An 18,984-nucleotide genomic window follows, 5' to 3' on the forward strand; every position below is an offset into this window, starting at 1 on the left:
CTTAATTAATTAACCCTGTTACCCAAAGCTAACGTTATAAGCAGCCAGCTAGCTTCATCTGGCTAGTGATGCTCGACCGGACTGGGGGTTGTGAAGCTAGCCACAATAAGGATCAGGCACAACAGTGGAACTTGCGGTTTGCCTTCAAAATAAAAGTACCTCTTTGAAAGTGATGCAGAAGGTTACAAATGGGTGGAATTATGCCATATATAGACTAGATAATGTTAAACAAGGTTGGAATGTGAAGCAATAAAATGGGATATCAGTCTACTCGGTGACACCCACAGAACACAACTGGTGAAGAAGAGTTTACGCAAATATTAGCGTTGTAGCTCTTATTGTGGGACTGTGCTCGTGTGAAATCACCTCCCCAGTCAGCCTATTGTGTGTATTGACATTCCTATCGCACAGCTTTACCTAAGGATTGGAGATCAATGAAATGTGGTATCAGTCTACTCAATACCCAAGATATTTTCTTCCCAACGTCCTCCTCAGAGTTATCAGACTCCAGAACATCCACACAGTATTGTTTTTCCTCTGGAATAGTGTTCAATACACAGGTTGACAATAAATGTGGTTCAATTCACAGTTGTTTCAGAGTCCCACAATAACAGCTATGACGCTAATGTTCTCTGGGTGTCACTGAGTAGACTGATTCCCCATGTCATTGATCCACAATCCATAGGTAAGGCCGTACAGTGAAATAAGTAAGCCCCCAATGCAATTCTAAAGTACAATACATCCAGTGTGATTTCAACAGATTTTTGTCAAATTAACAAATTGTCTTTTGTTGATTATATAACATTCCGACCTCGTTTGTATTCATTTGCATCACTGTCAACGACATACCTTTATTTTGAAGGCTAACCGCAAAGTCCACTATTGTGGCTAATCCTTATTGTGGCTAGCTTCACATAGATGTGTCCGACCAGCATTAATCAAATAAGACCTGTCTTATAAATTAGGGTTATTTTAGATGATGAGACCTACCTATAAAGCTAACTATAGCTACTGAAACAGATTATGTTGTTTTGCTATGTTTTGGGGGAAGAACATTGTTTGTATCCATGAGCTAGCGAGCTTGTTTTATGACCAGCACTGTAGGTGCGAGACGCAACTTTACCAGCATCATAGCGTATCAATGAATCGTTGTGAAATACGATTGATATTGTAATCAATGTCTAATAACTACGTGAATAAAATAATGAACGCGTTAAATTATTATGTGACGTGAAGTCATATTCAGGTCCTGATTGGTCAACAAGCTTTTTTTGACACGTCAAATCATGTTATTTGACGTGTATCTTTTTTTTAACACGCAAAGACCCAAACGTTTCATTCCGTTTGCTTCGGTGTGGTTCCTAGTGAATACACCCCTGGTAACTGACAGGTTGTTGTTGTTGATGGGGCTGACTTGTAGTTGTTTCTGTGTCCTGTTGCGTTTTAGCAGCAGAACTTTAAACAGAGAGTTGTGGCCCTGCTGAAGAGGTTTAGAGTCTCAGACGAGGTAACTTAACATTAAATCTGTCCAACGGTCATATTACTCGACATTTCTCTGGTCCTTTTAATTCCTTTTCTCAGTGGTTTCATGCAACTGTTAAAAATCTGTTCTCTTGTGTGCCTTCTCTTACCCTCTCACTCTCTCGGACTCTCCCCCTCTCCACCTCCCCCTCTCCATCTCCATCTCCACCCCCATCTACTTCTCTACCTCCCCACCTGTCTCTCTCCCTCCCTCTCCCACTCTACCTCCCTCCCTCCCTCTCCCTCTCCACCTCCCCCTCTCCCTCTCCACCCCCTCTACTTCTCTACCTCCCCACCTGTCTCTGTCTGTCTGTCTGTCTGTCTGTCTGTCTGAATGTTCCAGGTGTTGGACTCGGAGCAGGACCCGGCAGAGCCCCCTCCAGAGGTAGAGGAGGATCTGGACCTTGAGAGTCTGGAGTTTGAGAATCCCAGTGACAGTGGACCAGAACTAGACGATGATGACAGTGTTCTCAGCACCCCGAAACCCAAACTCAAGTGAGTCCGACGAGTTTTCAGTTTCAACTTAAACTATATACAAAAGTATGTGGACACCCCTGAAAATTAGTGGATTCGGCTATTTCAGCTACACCCGTTGCTGACAGGTGTATAAAATCAAGCACACAGCCATGCAATCTCCATAGACAAACATTGGGAGTAGAATGGCCCGTACTGAAGAGCTCAGTGACTTTCAACGCGGCACCGTCACAGGATGCCACCTTTCCAACAAGTCTGTTCGTCAAATTTCTGCCCTGCTAGAGCTGCCCCAGTCAACTGTAAGTGCTGTTATTGTGAAGTGGAAACGTCTAGGAGCAACAACGGCTCAGCCGGGAAGTGGTAGGCCACACAAGCTCACAGAACGGGACCGCCGAGTCCTGAAGCAGGTAAAAATCTGTCCTCGGTTGCAACACTGACGACCAAATACCAAACTGCCTCTGGAAGCAACGTCAGCACAATAACTGTTCATCAGGAGCTTCATGAAATGGGTTTCCATGGCAGAGCAGCCTCACACAAGCCTAAAATCACCATGCGCAATACCAAGCATCGGCTGGAGTGGTGTAAAGCTCGCTGCCATTGGACTCTGGAGCAGTGAAAACTCTCTCTGTGGGTTGATGAATCACGCTTCACCATCTGGCAGTCCAACGGATTAATCTGGGTTTGGCGGATGCCAGGTGAATGCTACCTGCCCCAGTGCATATTGCCAACTGTAAAGTTTGGCGGAGGAGGAATAACGGTCTGGGGCCGTTTTTAATGGTTTGGGCCCCTTAGTTCCAGAGAAGGGAAATCTTAATGCTACTGCATACAATGACATTCTAGACGATTCTGTGCTTCCAACTTTGTGGCAACAGTTTGGGGAAGGCCCTTTCCTGTTTCAGCAAGACAATGCCACTTTGCACAAAGCGAGGTCCGTACAGAAATGGTTTGTTGATATCGGTATAGAAGAACTTGACTGGCCTGCACAGAGCCCTGACCTCAACCCTATCGAACACCTTTAGGATGAATTAGAACGCCGACTGAGAGCCAGGCCTAATCTCCCAACATCAGTGCCTGACCTCACTAATGCTCTTGTGGCTGAATGGAAGCAAGTCCCCTGCAGCAATGTTCCATCATCTAGTGGAAAGCCTTCCCAGAAGACTGGAGGCTGTTATAGCAGCAAAGGAGGGACCAACTCCTTTATTAATGCCCATGATTTTGGAATGAAATGTTTGACGAACAGGTGTCCAGATACTTTTGCTCATGTAGTGTCTATACCTGTGTACTTGTATTAAGTTGCTGTCACTCAGATTTGTATAATGCTTTTTCAATCAGCTCCAACTGAATGCATTTAAACATTTGTTTTATACATTCATGACGTTTTCACTTGCGTTTTTGTATTGCAGGCCATATTTCGAGGGCCTTTCTCTCTCCAGTTCTCAGACAGAAATCGGCATCCACACCAGCCCGGTTAGTAACAGACAGAACCACCCAGCCCGGTCAGTAACAGACAGAACCACCCAGCCCGGTCAGTAACAGACAGAACCACCCAGCCCGGTCAGTAACAGACAGAACCACCCAGCCCGGTCAGTAACAGACAGAACCACCCAGCCCGGTCAGTAACAGACAGAACCCCCCAGCAGGTTAGTAACAGACAGAACCACCCAGCCGGGTCAGTAACAGACAGAACCACCCAGCCGGGTCAGTAACAGACAGAACCACCCAGCCGGGTCAGTAACAGACAGAACCACCCAGCCCGGTCAATAACAGACAGAACCACCCAGTCCGGTCAGTAACAGACAGAACCACCCTGCCCGGTCAGTAACAGACAGAACCACCCAGCCCGGTCAGTAACAGACAGAACCACCCAGCCCGGTCAGTAACAGACAGAACCACCCAGCCCGGTCAGTAACAGACCAAAGCACCCAGCCCGGTCAGTAACACAGAACCAAAGCACCCAGCCCGGTCAGTAACACAGAACCACCCAGCCCGGTCAGTAACACAGAACCACCCAGCCCGGTCAGTAACACAGAACCACCCAGCCCGGTCAGTAACAGACAGAACCAGCCAGCCGGTCAGTAACAGACCGAACCAGCCAGCCCGGTCAGGAAACGCCACTAGTAATAAGTGGTAACTATTCTCCATTGTTGTCCCACAGTTTTAACTCCCTCTCTTCTGTTCTCCCTCCAGATTGAAGCAGAGCAGACTAAGAGCAGCGGAGCCTCATTCCAGGTGGACAGTGTCTCAGAGAAGGGTTCATATGTAAGTATTGTCTATTACGTTATCCTAGAAAACGCTCATAAACCTTGTCTCTGTTTTGATTTAGATTCAGTTCAATACAACTTCATTTAGCCCCTCAGGGGCAATTAAAGACCCAGTCAGTTTACAGATATCACCCCCTCAAGGGCAAATAAAGACCCAGTCAGTTTACAGATATCACCCCCTCAAGGGCCAATAAAGACCCAGTCAGTTTACAGATATCACCCCCTCAGGGGCAATTAAAGACCCAGTCAGTTTACAGATATCACCCCCTCAGGGGCAATTAAAGACCCAGTCAGTTTACAGATATCACCCCCTCAAGGGCAAATAAAGACCCAGTCAGTTTACAGATATCACCCCCTCAAGGGCAAATAAAGACCCAGTCAGTTTACAGATATCACCCCCTCAGGGGCAATTAAAGACCCAGTCAGTTTACAGATATCACCCCCTCAGGGGCAAATAAAGACCCAGTCAGTTTACAGATATCAACATGCTCCAAGTATACAGTGTACAGACATCACATCCCCAATACAATACATTGTCCCTGTCTTTGCTCCATCCCAGCAGGAAGAGCAACCAGAGGCAGTGACCCCCACTACAGAGCTGGAGATGGACAACATGGACACCTTCCTGGAGAAACTGCCCCCTACTGGCAAGATGAAGAAGACAGAGTCCCTCATCATCCCTTCCAACAGATGGTAAATACTCTCTGACTACCATTCCCCACGCGTCCTGTCTCCTCACCTCCTTATTGGAGGAGAAAGGTCAACGGTCCCTTTCTTTAAAACCTTATTTTCCAATGTGTTTTGAAAAGGAAGTGAGAATTCCGGATGCAAGGAATCTCGGAAAGATGAATTACTGACTGTCTTTTCAGCTTGTTCAGTCCGTGGTTCAGTCCGTGGTTCAGTACATGGTTCAGTCCGTGGTTCAGTACGTGGTTCAGTCCGTGGTTCAGTCCGTGGTTCAGTACGTGGTTCAGTCCGTGGTTCAGTACGTGGTTCAGTCCGTGGTTCAGTACACTGTTCAGTCCGTGGTTCAGTACACGGTTCAGTCCGTGGTTCAGTCTGTAGGAAACCAGTCTACCCATTCAAATGTTGGGAACATACAGTATATGCATCACTTTACCCCTACCTACATGTACAAATTACCCCACCACCTCCCCCCCCCCCCCAACCCACCCCACCTCCTACCTCCCCTCCTACCTCCCCTCCCACCTCCCACCTCCCACCCCCCCACCCCACCTCCCCTCCCCTCCCTACCCCCTGCGCTGCCCTACCCTGCATCCCCTTCAAGCTGGCCCTGCTCTGTCCTCATTGTAGTGTCCGTTGTCATGTCTTCCCCAGGCAGGAACCTAAGTTGGCGGGGAGGAGAGGGAGGAGTACATCCCTAAAGGAGCGCCAGCCCAACAGACCACAGAACGAGAGAGCCAACAGCCTGGATAACGAACGCTCCCTCGACACACACTGCCATCTACAGGTAGGAGGAGGAGCAGACTGTAGATAAAATCACATTGTCTCCTTGGGGGGCGGGGGAGTCTGTAACTTTACTCTATAAATGTTTCTGGTGGTTGTGTCTTGGATGTGAGATGAATTGACTATTCCAATGGCCTTCTTCTCGATGTCTTCCATAAGTTTATTCCCCGTCCCCAGATCCCCAGGAAGACCGTGTATGACCAGCTGAACCACATCCTGGTGTCTGACCACCAGCTACCTGACAGCATCATCCTCATCAACACATCTGATTGGCAGGGCCAGGTAAGAGACAGGAAATGACACGGAGAAAGTGAAAAAGGTTGGGTGACCACTCTTTGTCTCCATGATGACCGAAAGGGTATAATAGATTAAAATGATGAATAACTTCAATTTTTTTCTTTCTCTTTAACAACAACCACTTATTCTCACGTTACATTTCTCTTCGGCCATCTCTATCTCTCGTTTTTATTTTCTCTTTTTTCTCAGACTGTTTCTGTTGTCTTCCGTCCGTTGTTTCAGTATCTCTCAGGTGTTCTCCAGAACCAGCACCTCCCAGTGGTGTGTACCTGTACTACAGCAGACATCCAGGCCGCCTTCAACACCATCGTCTCACGCGTACAGAGATTGTAAGCCTCCTCTTTCACATTTTCATTGTCATAATAATAGACACTACTTAGAAAAAGATTTGATCCAAAACAACTCACTGTTTATACATTATCAGTGTGTGTCTTTGAATCCCCACCCCGAAAAGACTTGAACACAACCTTGGTATTGCTAGCAGCTTCACACTCTTGTAGTCGTAGTTACTGAGCCAGTCCTCTCCCGTATTTAGTATTGTAGCTATAAGTCCTGTGTTACAGGTTGTTAATATGTTTGTTTCCTATGTAGCTGTAACTGTAACAGCCAGACACCCAGCCCCATAAAGATAGCTGTGGCTGGGGACCAACATTACCTCGGCGCAGTCCTCAGGCTGTTTGTAGACCATCTCTCTTACAAGACCCCTGATTGGCTGGGCTACATGAGGTTCCTGATCATACCACTAGGTGAGAGATGGGGGGGGGGGGGGGGACAGTCATTCACAACACACCTTATAGTTTGAATATAAAAAGTGTTACATTTTTTTTTTTATATTTTAGTCACGCTCTTATCCAGAGCGACTTACAGTAGTGAATACATACATTTCAGACCATTTCATGCATTGTTTTTTGTTGTTGTACTGGTCCCCCGTGGGAATACGAACCCACAACCGTTGCACACACCATGCTGGCGTTGCACACACCATGCTCTACCAACTGAGCCACAGGGAAGACTAACCTAATGTTTGTTCATTTAAGGGTTACAAAACTCTCTAAAAGTTTCTCTGCACTTGTGATTCATGGAAATACCTGTGAATGTTGTCTGGGATTTTGCAACCCTATTTTATTTTTCTAAAGATAGTATGATAAAAAAAATTATTATGCATTTTAAGAGAGTTCTTACTAGTCGTATCAGTGATTTGACGTCTCTCTTCCTTTTTTGATTGTGTACAGGATCTCACCCAGTCTCCAAATACATGGGTACCATCGACTATCGATACAACAGTTTATTCCAGGATACTGCGTGGAGGGACCTCTTTCACAAGCCAGAAGCTCCAGTCATAGGTAGGACGGGGTTAAACACACATTAGGGTTGCAAAATTTCCCAGAAATCCCGGTTGGAGGATTCTTGGATATCCTGCTAGTTCCCCTTTCCAACCGGAATTTCGCAACCCTAACACACATCTAAGATGTATTAATACTATTGTGTGTGTGTGTGTGTGTGTGTGTGTGTGTGTGTGTGTGTGTGTGTGTGTGTGTGTGTGTGTGTGTGTGTGTGAGCTGTGGAAAGAATTTACTCTTGAAGACATTAAAACGTCCAGTCAGTCACTCCTCTCATGTGGTGTACAGTGCAGGAGAGTCCAGATGTGGTTTCCAGGGTAACCCAGTATATGGTCGGGGCCAACGGGGTTCACCAGCTCCCCATCGCTGAGGCCATGCTCACATACAAACAGAAGAGGTAAGATCACACACTCACAGAGTGGAGACGTTCAGTTAACTCACAACTTTATAGGCAACATTTTCATAGTGCAAAAAAGCGGTTATAATCTAGCAGCGTGATTTTAATTAGAAACATTTCTTCAACAATGTGGATTATAAAGAGGCGGCTATTTGTGTGTTGCTCAGTTTATTAAACTGTAGTTAAATATCTGCCTCCTTTTAAAAATCGCACATTGTTGAAGAAAAGCTTCAGATTAAAATCACGCTGCCAGATTATTTGGCACTTTGTTAGCACAAATTTTTGCAGTATGAAAATGCGTCCCTTTGTGTTAACAACTGCTTAATTAACTGCTAATAACATTCCTGATAAGTGTTATGATAATTAATAACATTCCTGATAAGTGTTATGATAATTAATAACATTCCTGATAAGTGTTATAATAATTAATAACATTCCTGATAAGTGTTATAATAATTAATAACATTCCTGATAAGTGTTATATAATTAATAACATTCCTGATAAGTGTTATATAATTAATAACATTCCTGATAAGTGTTATAATAATTAATAGCATTCCTGATAAGTGTTATGATAATTAATAGCATTCCTGATAAGTGTTATATAATTAATAACATTCCTGATAAGTGTTATAATAATTAATAACATTCCTGATAAGTGTTATGATAATTAATAACATTCCTGATAAGTGTTATATAATTAATAACATTCCCGATAAGTGTTATATAATTAATAACATTCCTGATAAGTGTTATAATAATTAATAACATTCCTGATAAGTGTTATATAATTAATAACATTCCTGATAAGTGTTATAATAATTAATAGCATTCCTGATAAGTGTTATATAATTAATAGCATTCCTGATAAGTGTTATAATAATTAATAACATTCCTGAGAAGTGTTATAATAATTAATAGCATTCCTGATAAGTGTTATATAATTAATAGCATTCCTGATAAGTGTTATAATAATTAATAACATTCCTGAGAAGTGTTATATAATTAATAACATTCCTGATAAGTGTTATAATAATTAATAGCATTCCTGATAAGTGTTATAATAATTAATAGCATTCCTGATAAGTGTTATATAATTAATAGCATTCCTGATAAGTGTTATATAATTAATAGCATTCCTGATAAGTGTTATAATAATTTACTGCATCAGTTTCACTTTGACTTGTAGATGTACCTTTTAGCTAATTGATTTTCTAATGAAGGAATGTTTAGTGGATCAGCATTATACCGACCCATAGGCAACATTGGTGTAAGGTTGCAGTGTGGTCATAGTGCCGACACATAGAATCACTTGGGAATAGGGTTGCAAAAACTTTACCAAGTTTTCTAGAAATCCTGTTTGGAGGATCCTGGATTCCCTACGGATTCCCTGCTGATTCCCTACTGATTCCCTACTGATTCCCTGCTGATTCCCTACTGATTCCCTACTGATTCACTACTGATTCACTACTGATTCTCTGCTGATTCCCTGCTGATTCCCTGCTGATTCCCTACTGATTCCCTGCTGATTCACTACTGATTCTCTGCTGATTCCCTGCTGATTCCCTGCTGATTCCCTACTTATTCCCTGCTGATTCCCTGCTGATTCCCTGCTGATTCCCTACTGATTCTCTGCTGATTCCCTGCTGATTCCCTGCTGATTCCGGGACTCTTCCAACTGAGATTTCTCTAAAACCTAGGAATTTGGGGAAAGTTAACAGAATTGAACTAACCCTACCTAGGAGCCTGCTCATTTGGAAAAGGCAGCCAGTCTGTGAACAGAACCCTTAGCCTGGGTACCAGTCTGTTTGTGCTATCGTTCCACTCCTTGTCATTGCCAAACATACAACACGAAGCACAAGGAGTGGAACGTTGGCACGAAAACAGGTCTGTGAACAAACATCTCTGTCTGTCGCTGTGTGTTTGTCAATAACATGTTTCTTTGTTTGTTTTCTTTGTTCTTTTGCTAATCTTTGAAGGAAAAAGAGATTTCATTTTGATTTTGCAGTAAGGTATTGTGGTCTGCTTCAGTCTGTTTCTCCTGGTGATTCATCCACCTGCTGTCTGTCTGTCTGTCTGTCTGTCTGTCTGTCTGTCTGTCTGTCTGTCTGTCTGTCTGTCTGTCTGTCTGTCTGTCTGTCTGTCTGTCTGTCTGTCTGTCTGTCTGTCTGTCTGTCTGTCTGTCTCAGCTGAGGACACTAACATCTAACCTGCATGGTTACACACAGAGCCATATATTTCTACATACTGTATAGAAATATGGCTCTGGTCACACACACACACACACAATCCCTCTATAAAACAACCTGGCCTTAATTTCCAGTCTATCGGGATATAGTTGTAGGTTTGTGTAATATTTTTAAAATAATTGTGTGGCTGTTTACAGGCTTGAGACCGTACACAACCTACACTGTTGTACACTGGTCAGACATACAAACCAACAGTTCATCATCAACGTTGATATTGAAATAGTATCGTAAGTCTGATTTTGGGCTCAGTTAAAGGAAGTGCCTGACTGATAAAGTGGCAGGTTGTCAGTTACTGCGGCTGTTCTCTGGATCCTACCCTTCTCCCCTGTCAATCTCCCTTCTCCCCTGTCAATCTCCCTTCTCCCCTGTCAATCTCCCTTCTCCCCTGTCAATCTCCCTTCTCCCATGTCAATCTCCCTTCTCACTCCTTCTCCCCTGTCCATCTCCCTTCTCCCCTGTCCATCTCCCTTCTCACTCCTTCTCCCCTGTCCATCTCCCTTCTCCCCTGTCAATCTCCCTTCTCCCCTGTCCATCTCCCTTCTCCCCTGTCAATCTCCCTTCTCACTCCTTCTCCCCTGTCCATCTCACTTCTCCCCTGTCCATCTCCCTTCTCCCCTGTCCATCTCCCTTCTCCCCTGTCCATCTCCCTTCTCACTCCTTCTCCCATGTCAATCTCCCTTCTCACTCCTTCTCCCCTGTCCATCTCCCTTCTCCCCTGTCCATCTCCCTTCTCACTCCTTCTCCCCTGTCCATCTCCCTTCTCACTCCTTCTCCCCTGTCCATCTCCCTTCTCCCCTGTCCATCTCCCTTCTCACTCCTTCTCCCCTGTCCATCTCCCTTCTCCCCTGTCCATCTCCCTTCTCACTCCTTCTCCCCTGTCCATCTCCCTTCTCCCCTGTCCATCTCCCTTCTCACTCCTTCTCCCATGTCCATCTCCCTTCTCACTCCTTCTCCCCTGTCCATCTCCCTTCTCCCCTGTCCATCTCCCTTCTCACTCCTTCTCCCCTGTCCATCTCCCTTCTCACTCCTTCTCCCCTGTCCATCTCCCTTCTCCCCTGTCAATCTCCCTTCTCACTCCTTCTCCCCTGTCCATCTCCCTTCTCCCCTGTCCATCTCCCTTCTCACTCCTTCTCCCCTGTCCATCTCCCTTCTCCCCTGTCAATCTCCCTTCTCCCCTGTCCATCTCCCTTCTCCCCTGTCCATCTCCCTTCTCACTCCTTCTCCCCTGTCAATCTCCCTTCTCACTCCTTCTCCCCTGTCCATCTCCCTTCTCACTCCTTCTCCCCTGTCCATCTCCCTTCTCACTCCTTCTCCCCTGTCCATCTCCCTTCTCACTCCTTCTCCCCTGTCCATCTCCCTTCTCCCCTGTCCATCTCCCTTCTCACTCCTTCTCCCCTGTCCATCTCCCTTCTCCCCTGTCCATCTCCCTTCTCACTCCTTCTCCCCTGTCCATCTCCCTTCTCACTCCTTCTCCCCTGTCCATCTCCCTTCTCCCCTGTCCATCTCCCTTCTCACTCCTTCTCCCCTGTCCATCTCCCTTCTCCCCTGTCAAACTCCCTTCTCGCTCCTTCTCCCCTGTCCATCTCCTTTCTCAATCTCCCGTATCTCTCCTTCTCCCCTGTCCATCTCCCTTCTCTCTCCTCCCCTGTCCATCTCCCTTCTCTCTCCTTATCCCCTGTCCATCTCCCTTCTCTCTCCTTATCCCCTGTCCATCTCCCTTCTCTCTGTTTCAAGGCCATTATCTCTGTGTGCTTTGGGCCATCCGTGCGTCTGATATAATAAAAGCTAGATCAACCATGCTTCCTGCTAGATTGACTGTCCCTTTTTTCTACCTGGTGTCCTGTAAACATTAGAGCATGCACACGGGCCATACATCTGGTGTGTTTACGTGCATAGTGGCTTGCATGTTTTTATGTATGCACAACCAAATACAGTATACAGAGCCTTCAGAAAGTATTTCACACATTATGACTTTTTGTCCACATTTTGTGGTGTTACAGCCTGAATTGAAAAATTGATTAAATGTATATATTTTTGGGGGGGGAGGGGGGGGTCACTGGCCTACACACAATACCCCATAATGTCAAAGTGGAATTATGTTTTTCAACATTTTTACAAATTAATAAATTAGAAGCTGAAATTGTTTGAGCCAATAAGTATTCAACCCCTTTTGTTATGGGAAGCCTAAATAAGTTCAGGGAGTAATAATTTGCTTAACAAGTCACATAATAAGTTGCATGGACTCACTCTGTGTACAATACTAGTAGTCGAGCAGTGAATTTCAAACACAGATTTAACGACAAAGACCAGGGAGGTTTTCCAATGCCTCACAAAGATGGGCACTTATTGGTAGATGGGTTAAAAAAAAAAGCAGACATTGAATATCCCTTTGAGCATGGTGAAGTTATTAATTACACTTTGGATGGTGTATCAATACACCCAGACACTACACACAGACGTCCTTCCTAACTCAGTTACCGGAGAGGAAGGAAACTGCTCAGGGATTTCACCATGAGGCTAATGGTGACTGTAAAACAGTAACAGAGTTTAATGGCTGTGATAGGAGAAAACTGAGGATGGATCAACAGCATTGTAGTTACTCCACAATACTAACCTAAATGACAGAGTGAAAAGAAGGAAGCCTGTACAGAATAAAAATATTCCATAACATGTATCCTGTTTGCAATAAGGCACAAAAGTAATACAGCAAAAAATGTGGCAAAGCAATTCACTTTTTGTCCTGAATAAAAAGTGTTATGTTTGGGGCAATTGCAAATACAACACATTATTGAGTACCACTCTGCCGTTTTTTTCAAGCATGGTGGTAGCTGCATCATGTTATGGGTATCCTTGTAATCGATAAGGACTGGGAGTTTTTCAGGATAAAAAAAAAGAAATGGAAGGAGGCAAAATCCTAGAGGAAAACCTGGTTCAGTCTGCTTTCCACCAGACACAGGGAGATGAATTCACCTTTCAGCAGGACAGTAACCTAAAACACAAGGTCAAATATACAGTAGAGTTGTTTACCAGGAGATGGCATTGAATGTTCCTGAGTGGCCTAGTTACAGTTTTGACTTAAATTTGTTTGAAAATCTATAGCAATACTTAAATGGTTGTCTGGAAATGATTAACAACCAGTTTGACAGAGCTTGAGGAATCATGGGTAAATATTGAACAATCCAGGTGTGCAAAGCTCTTAGAGACTGTAGTCAGCTGTAATCGCTGCCAAGGGGGATTCTAACATGTATTGACTCAGGAGTGTGCATATTTGTGTAAATTAGATTTCTGTATTTCATTCTCAATAAATTTGCTAACGTTTCTAAAAACATGTATTCACTTTGTCATTATGGGGTATTTTGTGTAGATGGGTGAGGGGGAAAATGATTTATTCAATTTTGAATTCAGGCTGTAACAAAAAACAAAATGTGGAATAAGTCAAGGGGTATGAATACTCGTGAAGATTGCATTTCTTTCCTGCTCAGTCTCTTTGCTGCACTGGTGTGGGGTGGGAAGGGCTGAGGGACGTCTGTTCCCTAGCTTAGCTGGTGCTAGCCATGCCTTTCCCTGAATGTCCCTGTGCATTGTGATTTTGCTGTGGTGGTGATGGTAGTGTCTAATTGACTGCAGCAGAAATTATGGGATGGCTTGGTGCTGGCCAGTGATTGGCTGTGCAGCCTGCATATCTTGCTCCTCCCTTCTCTGCCACCAATCAGGGGTTGGGTTGTTTAGGGAGCAATAGGGGCATATGATTGGATCAGATTTTTAGTAGTGGTTCTACAGGAAAACCTGACCAACGGCGGATACCTAGTTAGATCTTTTTTTTTTTTTAAATCACAAAGAAAATATGATCATTATTCTGACTAATTCATTTATGTTTTGTGAATTGGTGGGCATCTTAACGTGTCAAACTATTTGTCCAGGATTTGTTTTGGAACTTTAAAATGATTTGATGAAACTCGAGGCTTGGATACCATTGAAGTAAAGATCCTCCATGTACATCAATTACATACCCAACAATAATAATGATTCAATCAAATTAAAGCCAAAGACTACAACCCAAAAGGTGGTTGATTATGACAAATCCCCAAATTTATACAACCAAAATTATTGGTGTTCAATTGTATCTGGAAGAGTCACCGTTTAACATTGGTCCTACATCTATACAAGTAGTAGTACTTACTAATGATCATGTGACTTTCTCTTTCCCCTAGCATGGGATTACGATATCTGAGAGATGACAATTTGACACATATTTAACCCTTTTTTGGCACTAATCTACTTCCACATATGCAGTTCTTCCATTCATTTTTTTAAACTGGTTCCGGGCTACCTTCAGGCGAGTCTTGTGGGCATCCTAGAGCAAAAAAATATCAGTGTGTAGCCCAAACTGTTCGGAAGCTACAGACGTTTTTTTCATGTCACATAGTCAAACAGCACTGTAGCTCTGCCACCTTTCGCTGCAGATGTTGACAGATGCGGTGGATTGAGACACACAAAATGCAAAATAAATTGCCCAAAAAATTGATATCTCTAGCTTAAACAGATTTGTTTATAAAGCTAATTACATTTCCCATGCATACATTCTGATATGACTGTAGAAAGTTTTGTTCCTATTTATAAAGGAACTAAGACAATCTCATTGTTAATTCTGGGTTGTTTTTAGCAGGGGTTGGGACAGGTTCAGGGAACAGAACCAAAAACCGGAAAATATACCCAGAATTTTGATGAACAGAACTGGTTAATATTGTTATTTTACATTCCGGGCAGCATCATGCTGTGGGGATGTTTTTTAGCGGCACGGACTGGGAGACTAGGAGACTAGGAGACTAGTCGGGATCGAGGGAAAGATGAACAGAGCAAAGGACAGAGAGATCCTTGAAGAAAACCTGCTCCAGAGCGCTCAGGACCTCAGACTAGGGTGAACGTTCACCTTCCAACAGGACAACGACTCTAAGCACACTGCCAAGACAACGCAGGAGTGGGTTCGGGACAAGTCTCTGGATGTCCTTGAGTGGCTCAGTCAGAGCCCGGACTTGGAGAGACCTGAAAATAACTGTGCAGCGACGCTCCCCATCCAACCTGACAGAGCTTGAGAGGATCTGCAGACAAGAATGGGAGAAACTCCCCAAATACAGGCGTGCCAAGCTTGTAGCGTCATACCCAAGAAGACAACTTCCGGTGCCGACAGAGATGGCCGCCTCGCTTCGCATTCTTAGGAAACTCTGCTGTATTTAGTTTTTGTTTCTTACATTGTTACCCCAGGAAATGTTAAGTTTTATTACATACAGCCGGGAGGAACTATTGGATATAAGAGCAATGTCAACTTACCAACATTACCACCAGGAATACGACTTTCCCGAAGCGGATCCTTTGTGTGGACCACCACCCAGGACAATGGATCGAATCCCAGCAAGCGACCAAAAACAACGGCGCCGCAGAAGGGGCAGACGGAGCGGTCTTCTGGTCAGGCTCCATAGACGGGAACAAACGCCCATGCTCAGGTTTGTTCAACGCTGGTCCAACCAATCTGATTCCACGCTTCAAGATTGCTTCGATCACGTGGACTGGGATATGTTCCAAATAGCGTCAAACAACAACATTGATGTATACGCTGATTCGGTGAGCGAGTTTATTAGCAAGTGCATCGGTGATGTTGTACCTACGGCGATTATTAAAACCTTCCCCAACCAGAAACCGTGGATGGATGGCAGCATTCGCGCAAACCTGAACGCGCGAACCACTGCTTTTAATCAGGGAAAGGCGACTGGAAACATGATCGAATACAAACAGTGTAGCTATTCCCTCCGCAAGGCAATCAAACAAGCTAAGCGTCAGTATAGAGACACAAAGTAGAGTCGCAATTCAATGGCTCAGACACGAGAGGTATGTGGCAGGGTCTACAGTCAATCACGGACTACAAAAAGAAAACCAGCCCCGTCGCGGACCCCGAAGTCTTGCTCCCAGACAAACTTAACAGCTTCTTTGCTCGCGTTGAGAACAATACAGTGCCACTGACACGGCCCACTACCAAAGCCTGAGGGCTCTCCTTCACCGCGGCCAACGTGAGTAAAACATTTAAACGTGTTAACCCTCGTAAGGCTGCCGGCCCAGACGGCATCCCTAGCCGCGTCCTCAGAGCTTGCGCAGACCAGCTGGCTGGTGTGTTTACGGACATATTCAATCAATCCTTATCCCAGTCTGCTGTTCCCACATGCTTCAAGAGGTCCACCATTGTTCCTGTTCCCAAGATAGTGAAGGTAACTGAGCTAAATGACTATCACCCCGTAGCACTCACTTCCGTCATCATGAAGTGCTTTGAGAGACTAGTCAAGGATCATATCACCTCCACCCTACCTGACACCCAAGACCCACTCCAATTTGCTTACCGCCCAATAGCGCCACAGATGATGCAATCGCAATCACACTGCACACTGCCCTAACCCATCTGGACAAGAGAGGGTTAAGATGAGGAGGACAGGAGGTGAATAAAATTGATTCACACCAAGTCTTTACAGGCATGAGTGTGGAAAAAATTCCTAATTTACTAAATTCATATTTACAGGTGATTTAACCTCCATCAAATGTTATTATGGCAGCAATATTTGATTATTGATGCCATATTGGATTAGAGGCTAAATGTAAAGATCGTCTGTGATTGCCCCTTTGACTTAATTGCAAGACTAGAGGCTAAAGATCCAAAATCCTTTATGGAATAATGGACCCTCAAAAAAATGTCATTTTGATGTCTGAGCCCACTTGATTTCCTTGGAGCCAAATTACATAAAAAAACATATATTTTTTGTCAAGCAGGGACCCTACAGCGCTGAATGAGAGCACATTTGACTTGGAAAGTTGTCTATTGAACAGCTACAAAAAAGTAAAGCTTACATTCATCATAAATATATTTATATTACTGCCTTTTGTGTCTCTGTGTTTACAGGTCTATATTTCCCAAGATGCTTTAAGGCATCCTTAATGCTGTTTGTTTCTGTATGTAGAGCAGGCGATTGACTACTTTGTTTTCTGAATTTGAGCAATACCAGAGTTTGTAATATTGGGTTTCATGACCTTATGTGCCCCTCCCTCCCTCCCTCCCTCTGGGGCCTGACCAGGTTACACAGCTAACAGTAGTGGTTGTAGTTCTGGGGTCTGACCAGGTTACACAGCTAACAGTAGGGGTTGTAGTTCTGGGGCCTGACCAGGTTACACAGCTAACAGTAGTGGTTGTAGTTCTGGGGTCTGACCAGGTTACACAGCTAACAGTAGTGGTTGTAGTTCTGGGGCCTGACCAGGTTACACAGCTAACAGTAGTGGTTGTAGTTCTGGGACCTGACCAGGTTACACAGCTAACAGTAGTGGTTGTAGTTCTGGGGCCTGACCAGGTTACACAGCTAACAGTAGTGGTTGTAGTTCTGGGTTCTGACCAGGTTACACAGCTAACTGGTCAGTCTGGGCAAGCTGCAGCGACAAGGCCGTTATCCTTCCTGTAGGACTGGCTGGGTATTGGGGCTGTGTGGCGATCAGTTTCCACTACTACAGTTTGCTGTAGGCCAGATGCAGCTTCCATGCCAACGAAGACCCATTGACTTACTGGAATGTTATCTTAGCCTGAATGAGTCTGTGGATACTGCAGTAGTGGAATGGTTGGTTGTCTGGTTGTGAAGGACAGACCTGTGAAAGGGCTGTCACAAACAGACCTGCCCTTAGATCTTACCAACAGCTATGTTTTTTTATTTATTTTGAATGTGGCGAAAAGTCCTGCAGGTCACATCCTACATATTTATTTATTTTGAAAATGTATTTCACCTTAATTTAACCAGGTAGGCAAGTTGAGAACAAGTTCTCATTTACAATTGCGACCTGGCCAAGATAAAGCAAAGCAGTTCGACACATACAACAACACAGAGTTACACATGGAGTAAAACAAACATACAGTCAATAATACAGTAGAACAATAAGTCTATATACAATGTGAGCAAATGAGGTGAGATAAGGGAGGTAAAGGCAATAAATAGGCCATGGTGGCGATGTAAATACAATATAGCAATTAAAACACTGTAATGGTAGATTTGACAGTAGGTGAGTGTGCAAAGTAGAAATACTGGTGTGCAAAGGAGCAAAATAAATAAATAAATACAGTAGGGGAAGCGGTAGTTGTTTGGGCTATTTATAGATGGGCTATGTTGCTTTATATTCCTTTGGAAGTCAGGTAGGATGATATTAACTATGGATGGTTGGCATTGATTACTGTCTGGCCACAACATAAAAAAAAAAAACATGTGTAACTGAAATATTGGGTTACATTTTGGGGCGGCGAGTAGCCTAGTGGTTAGAGTGTTGGGCCAGTAACCGAAAGGTTGCTAGATCGAATCCCCGAGCTGACAAGGTAAAAAATCTGTTGTTCTGCCACTGAACAAGGCAGTTAACCCACTGTTCCCCGGTAGACCGTCATTGTAAATAAGAATCTGTTCTTAACTGACTTGCCTAGTTAAATAAAGAATTTAAATAAAATGTGTTTAGGTGCCCCCCCCCCCCCGAGGCATTATTATATACTGTTTGAGTTTACGGGGTGTCACAGAATAGCGATCAGTTGAACCACCTTTGCAGGAAAATATTTTTACACAACCATCCGTTTCATAAATGGGAGACATAAGAGATGTGAAAAAACAAGGTTGTGTTTTGATCTACCTCAGGTAGGGGTGTCTCAACAACTAAAGCCCTTTTTGAGGATTGGCCACTAGCCTACTACCCATCATGGGGTTGTTAAAGCCTCTGGTCTCAGTAGATAAGCCTCTAGACAATCCCCTCTTCCATCCTGATAGGTTGGAACTTCTGCACATGCTCACTCTGTGCCTGTCCCCCCCCCCCCCCCCCCCCCCCGTCTCCTGTCTGTCTGTCCCCTGGAACTACAGCCCAGACGAGGACTCTTGCCAGAAGTTCATCCCCTTTATCGGGGTAAGTGGCTTTTCCCTTTCCAC

The 18,984-nt window shown here is 44.4% G+C and overlaps 1 protein-coding gene across 3 annotated transcripts in view; it reads left to right on the forward strand.

Moving 5' to 3' along the window:
• LOC106611463 (phosphofurin acidic cluster sorting protein 2) overlaps window positions 1-18,984 on the forward strand; it is a 127,134-nt gene that overhangs the window by 99,706 nt on the left and 8,444 nt on the right. For 2 of the 3 annotated variants that reach the window (XM_014211677.3, XM_045723735.2), the window contains 12 exons: window positions 1,448-1,507; window positions 1,865-2,016; window positions 3,399-3,462; window positions 4,183-4,254; window positions 4,816-4,949; window positions 5,595-5,727; window positions 5,901-6,005; window positions 6,243-6,349; window positions 6,612-6,766; window positions 7,253-7,363; window positions 7,649-7,757; window positions 18,919-18,961. In XM_014211677.3, the coding sequence (XP_014067152.1) occupies window positions 1,448-1,507; window positions 1,865-2,016; window positions 3,399-3,462; window positions 4,183-4,254; window positions 4,816-4,949; window positions 5,595-5,727; window positions 5,901-6,005; window positions 6,243-6,349; window positions 6,612-6,766; window positions 7,253-7,363; window positions 7,649-7,757; window positions 18,919-18,961 (1,245 nt within the window). The remainder of the gene's footprint in view (window positions 1-1,447; window positions 1,508-1,864; window positions 2,017-3,398; window positions 3,463-4,182; window positions 4,255-4,815; window positions 4,950-5,594; window positions 5,728-5,900; window positions 6,006-6,242; window positions 6,350-6,611; window positions 6,767-7,252; window positions 7,364-7,648; window positions 7,758-18,918; window positions 18,962-18,984) is intronic. The other variant, XM_014211678.3, reaches the window with a different exon arrangement.

This window comes from Salmo salar, chromosome 09 (assembly GCF_965601325.2).
Source record: "Salmo salar chromosome 09, fSalSal1, whole genome shotgun sequence".
NCBI lineage: Eukaryota > Metazoa > Chordata > Actinopteri > Salmoniformes > Salmonidae > Salmo > Salmo salar.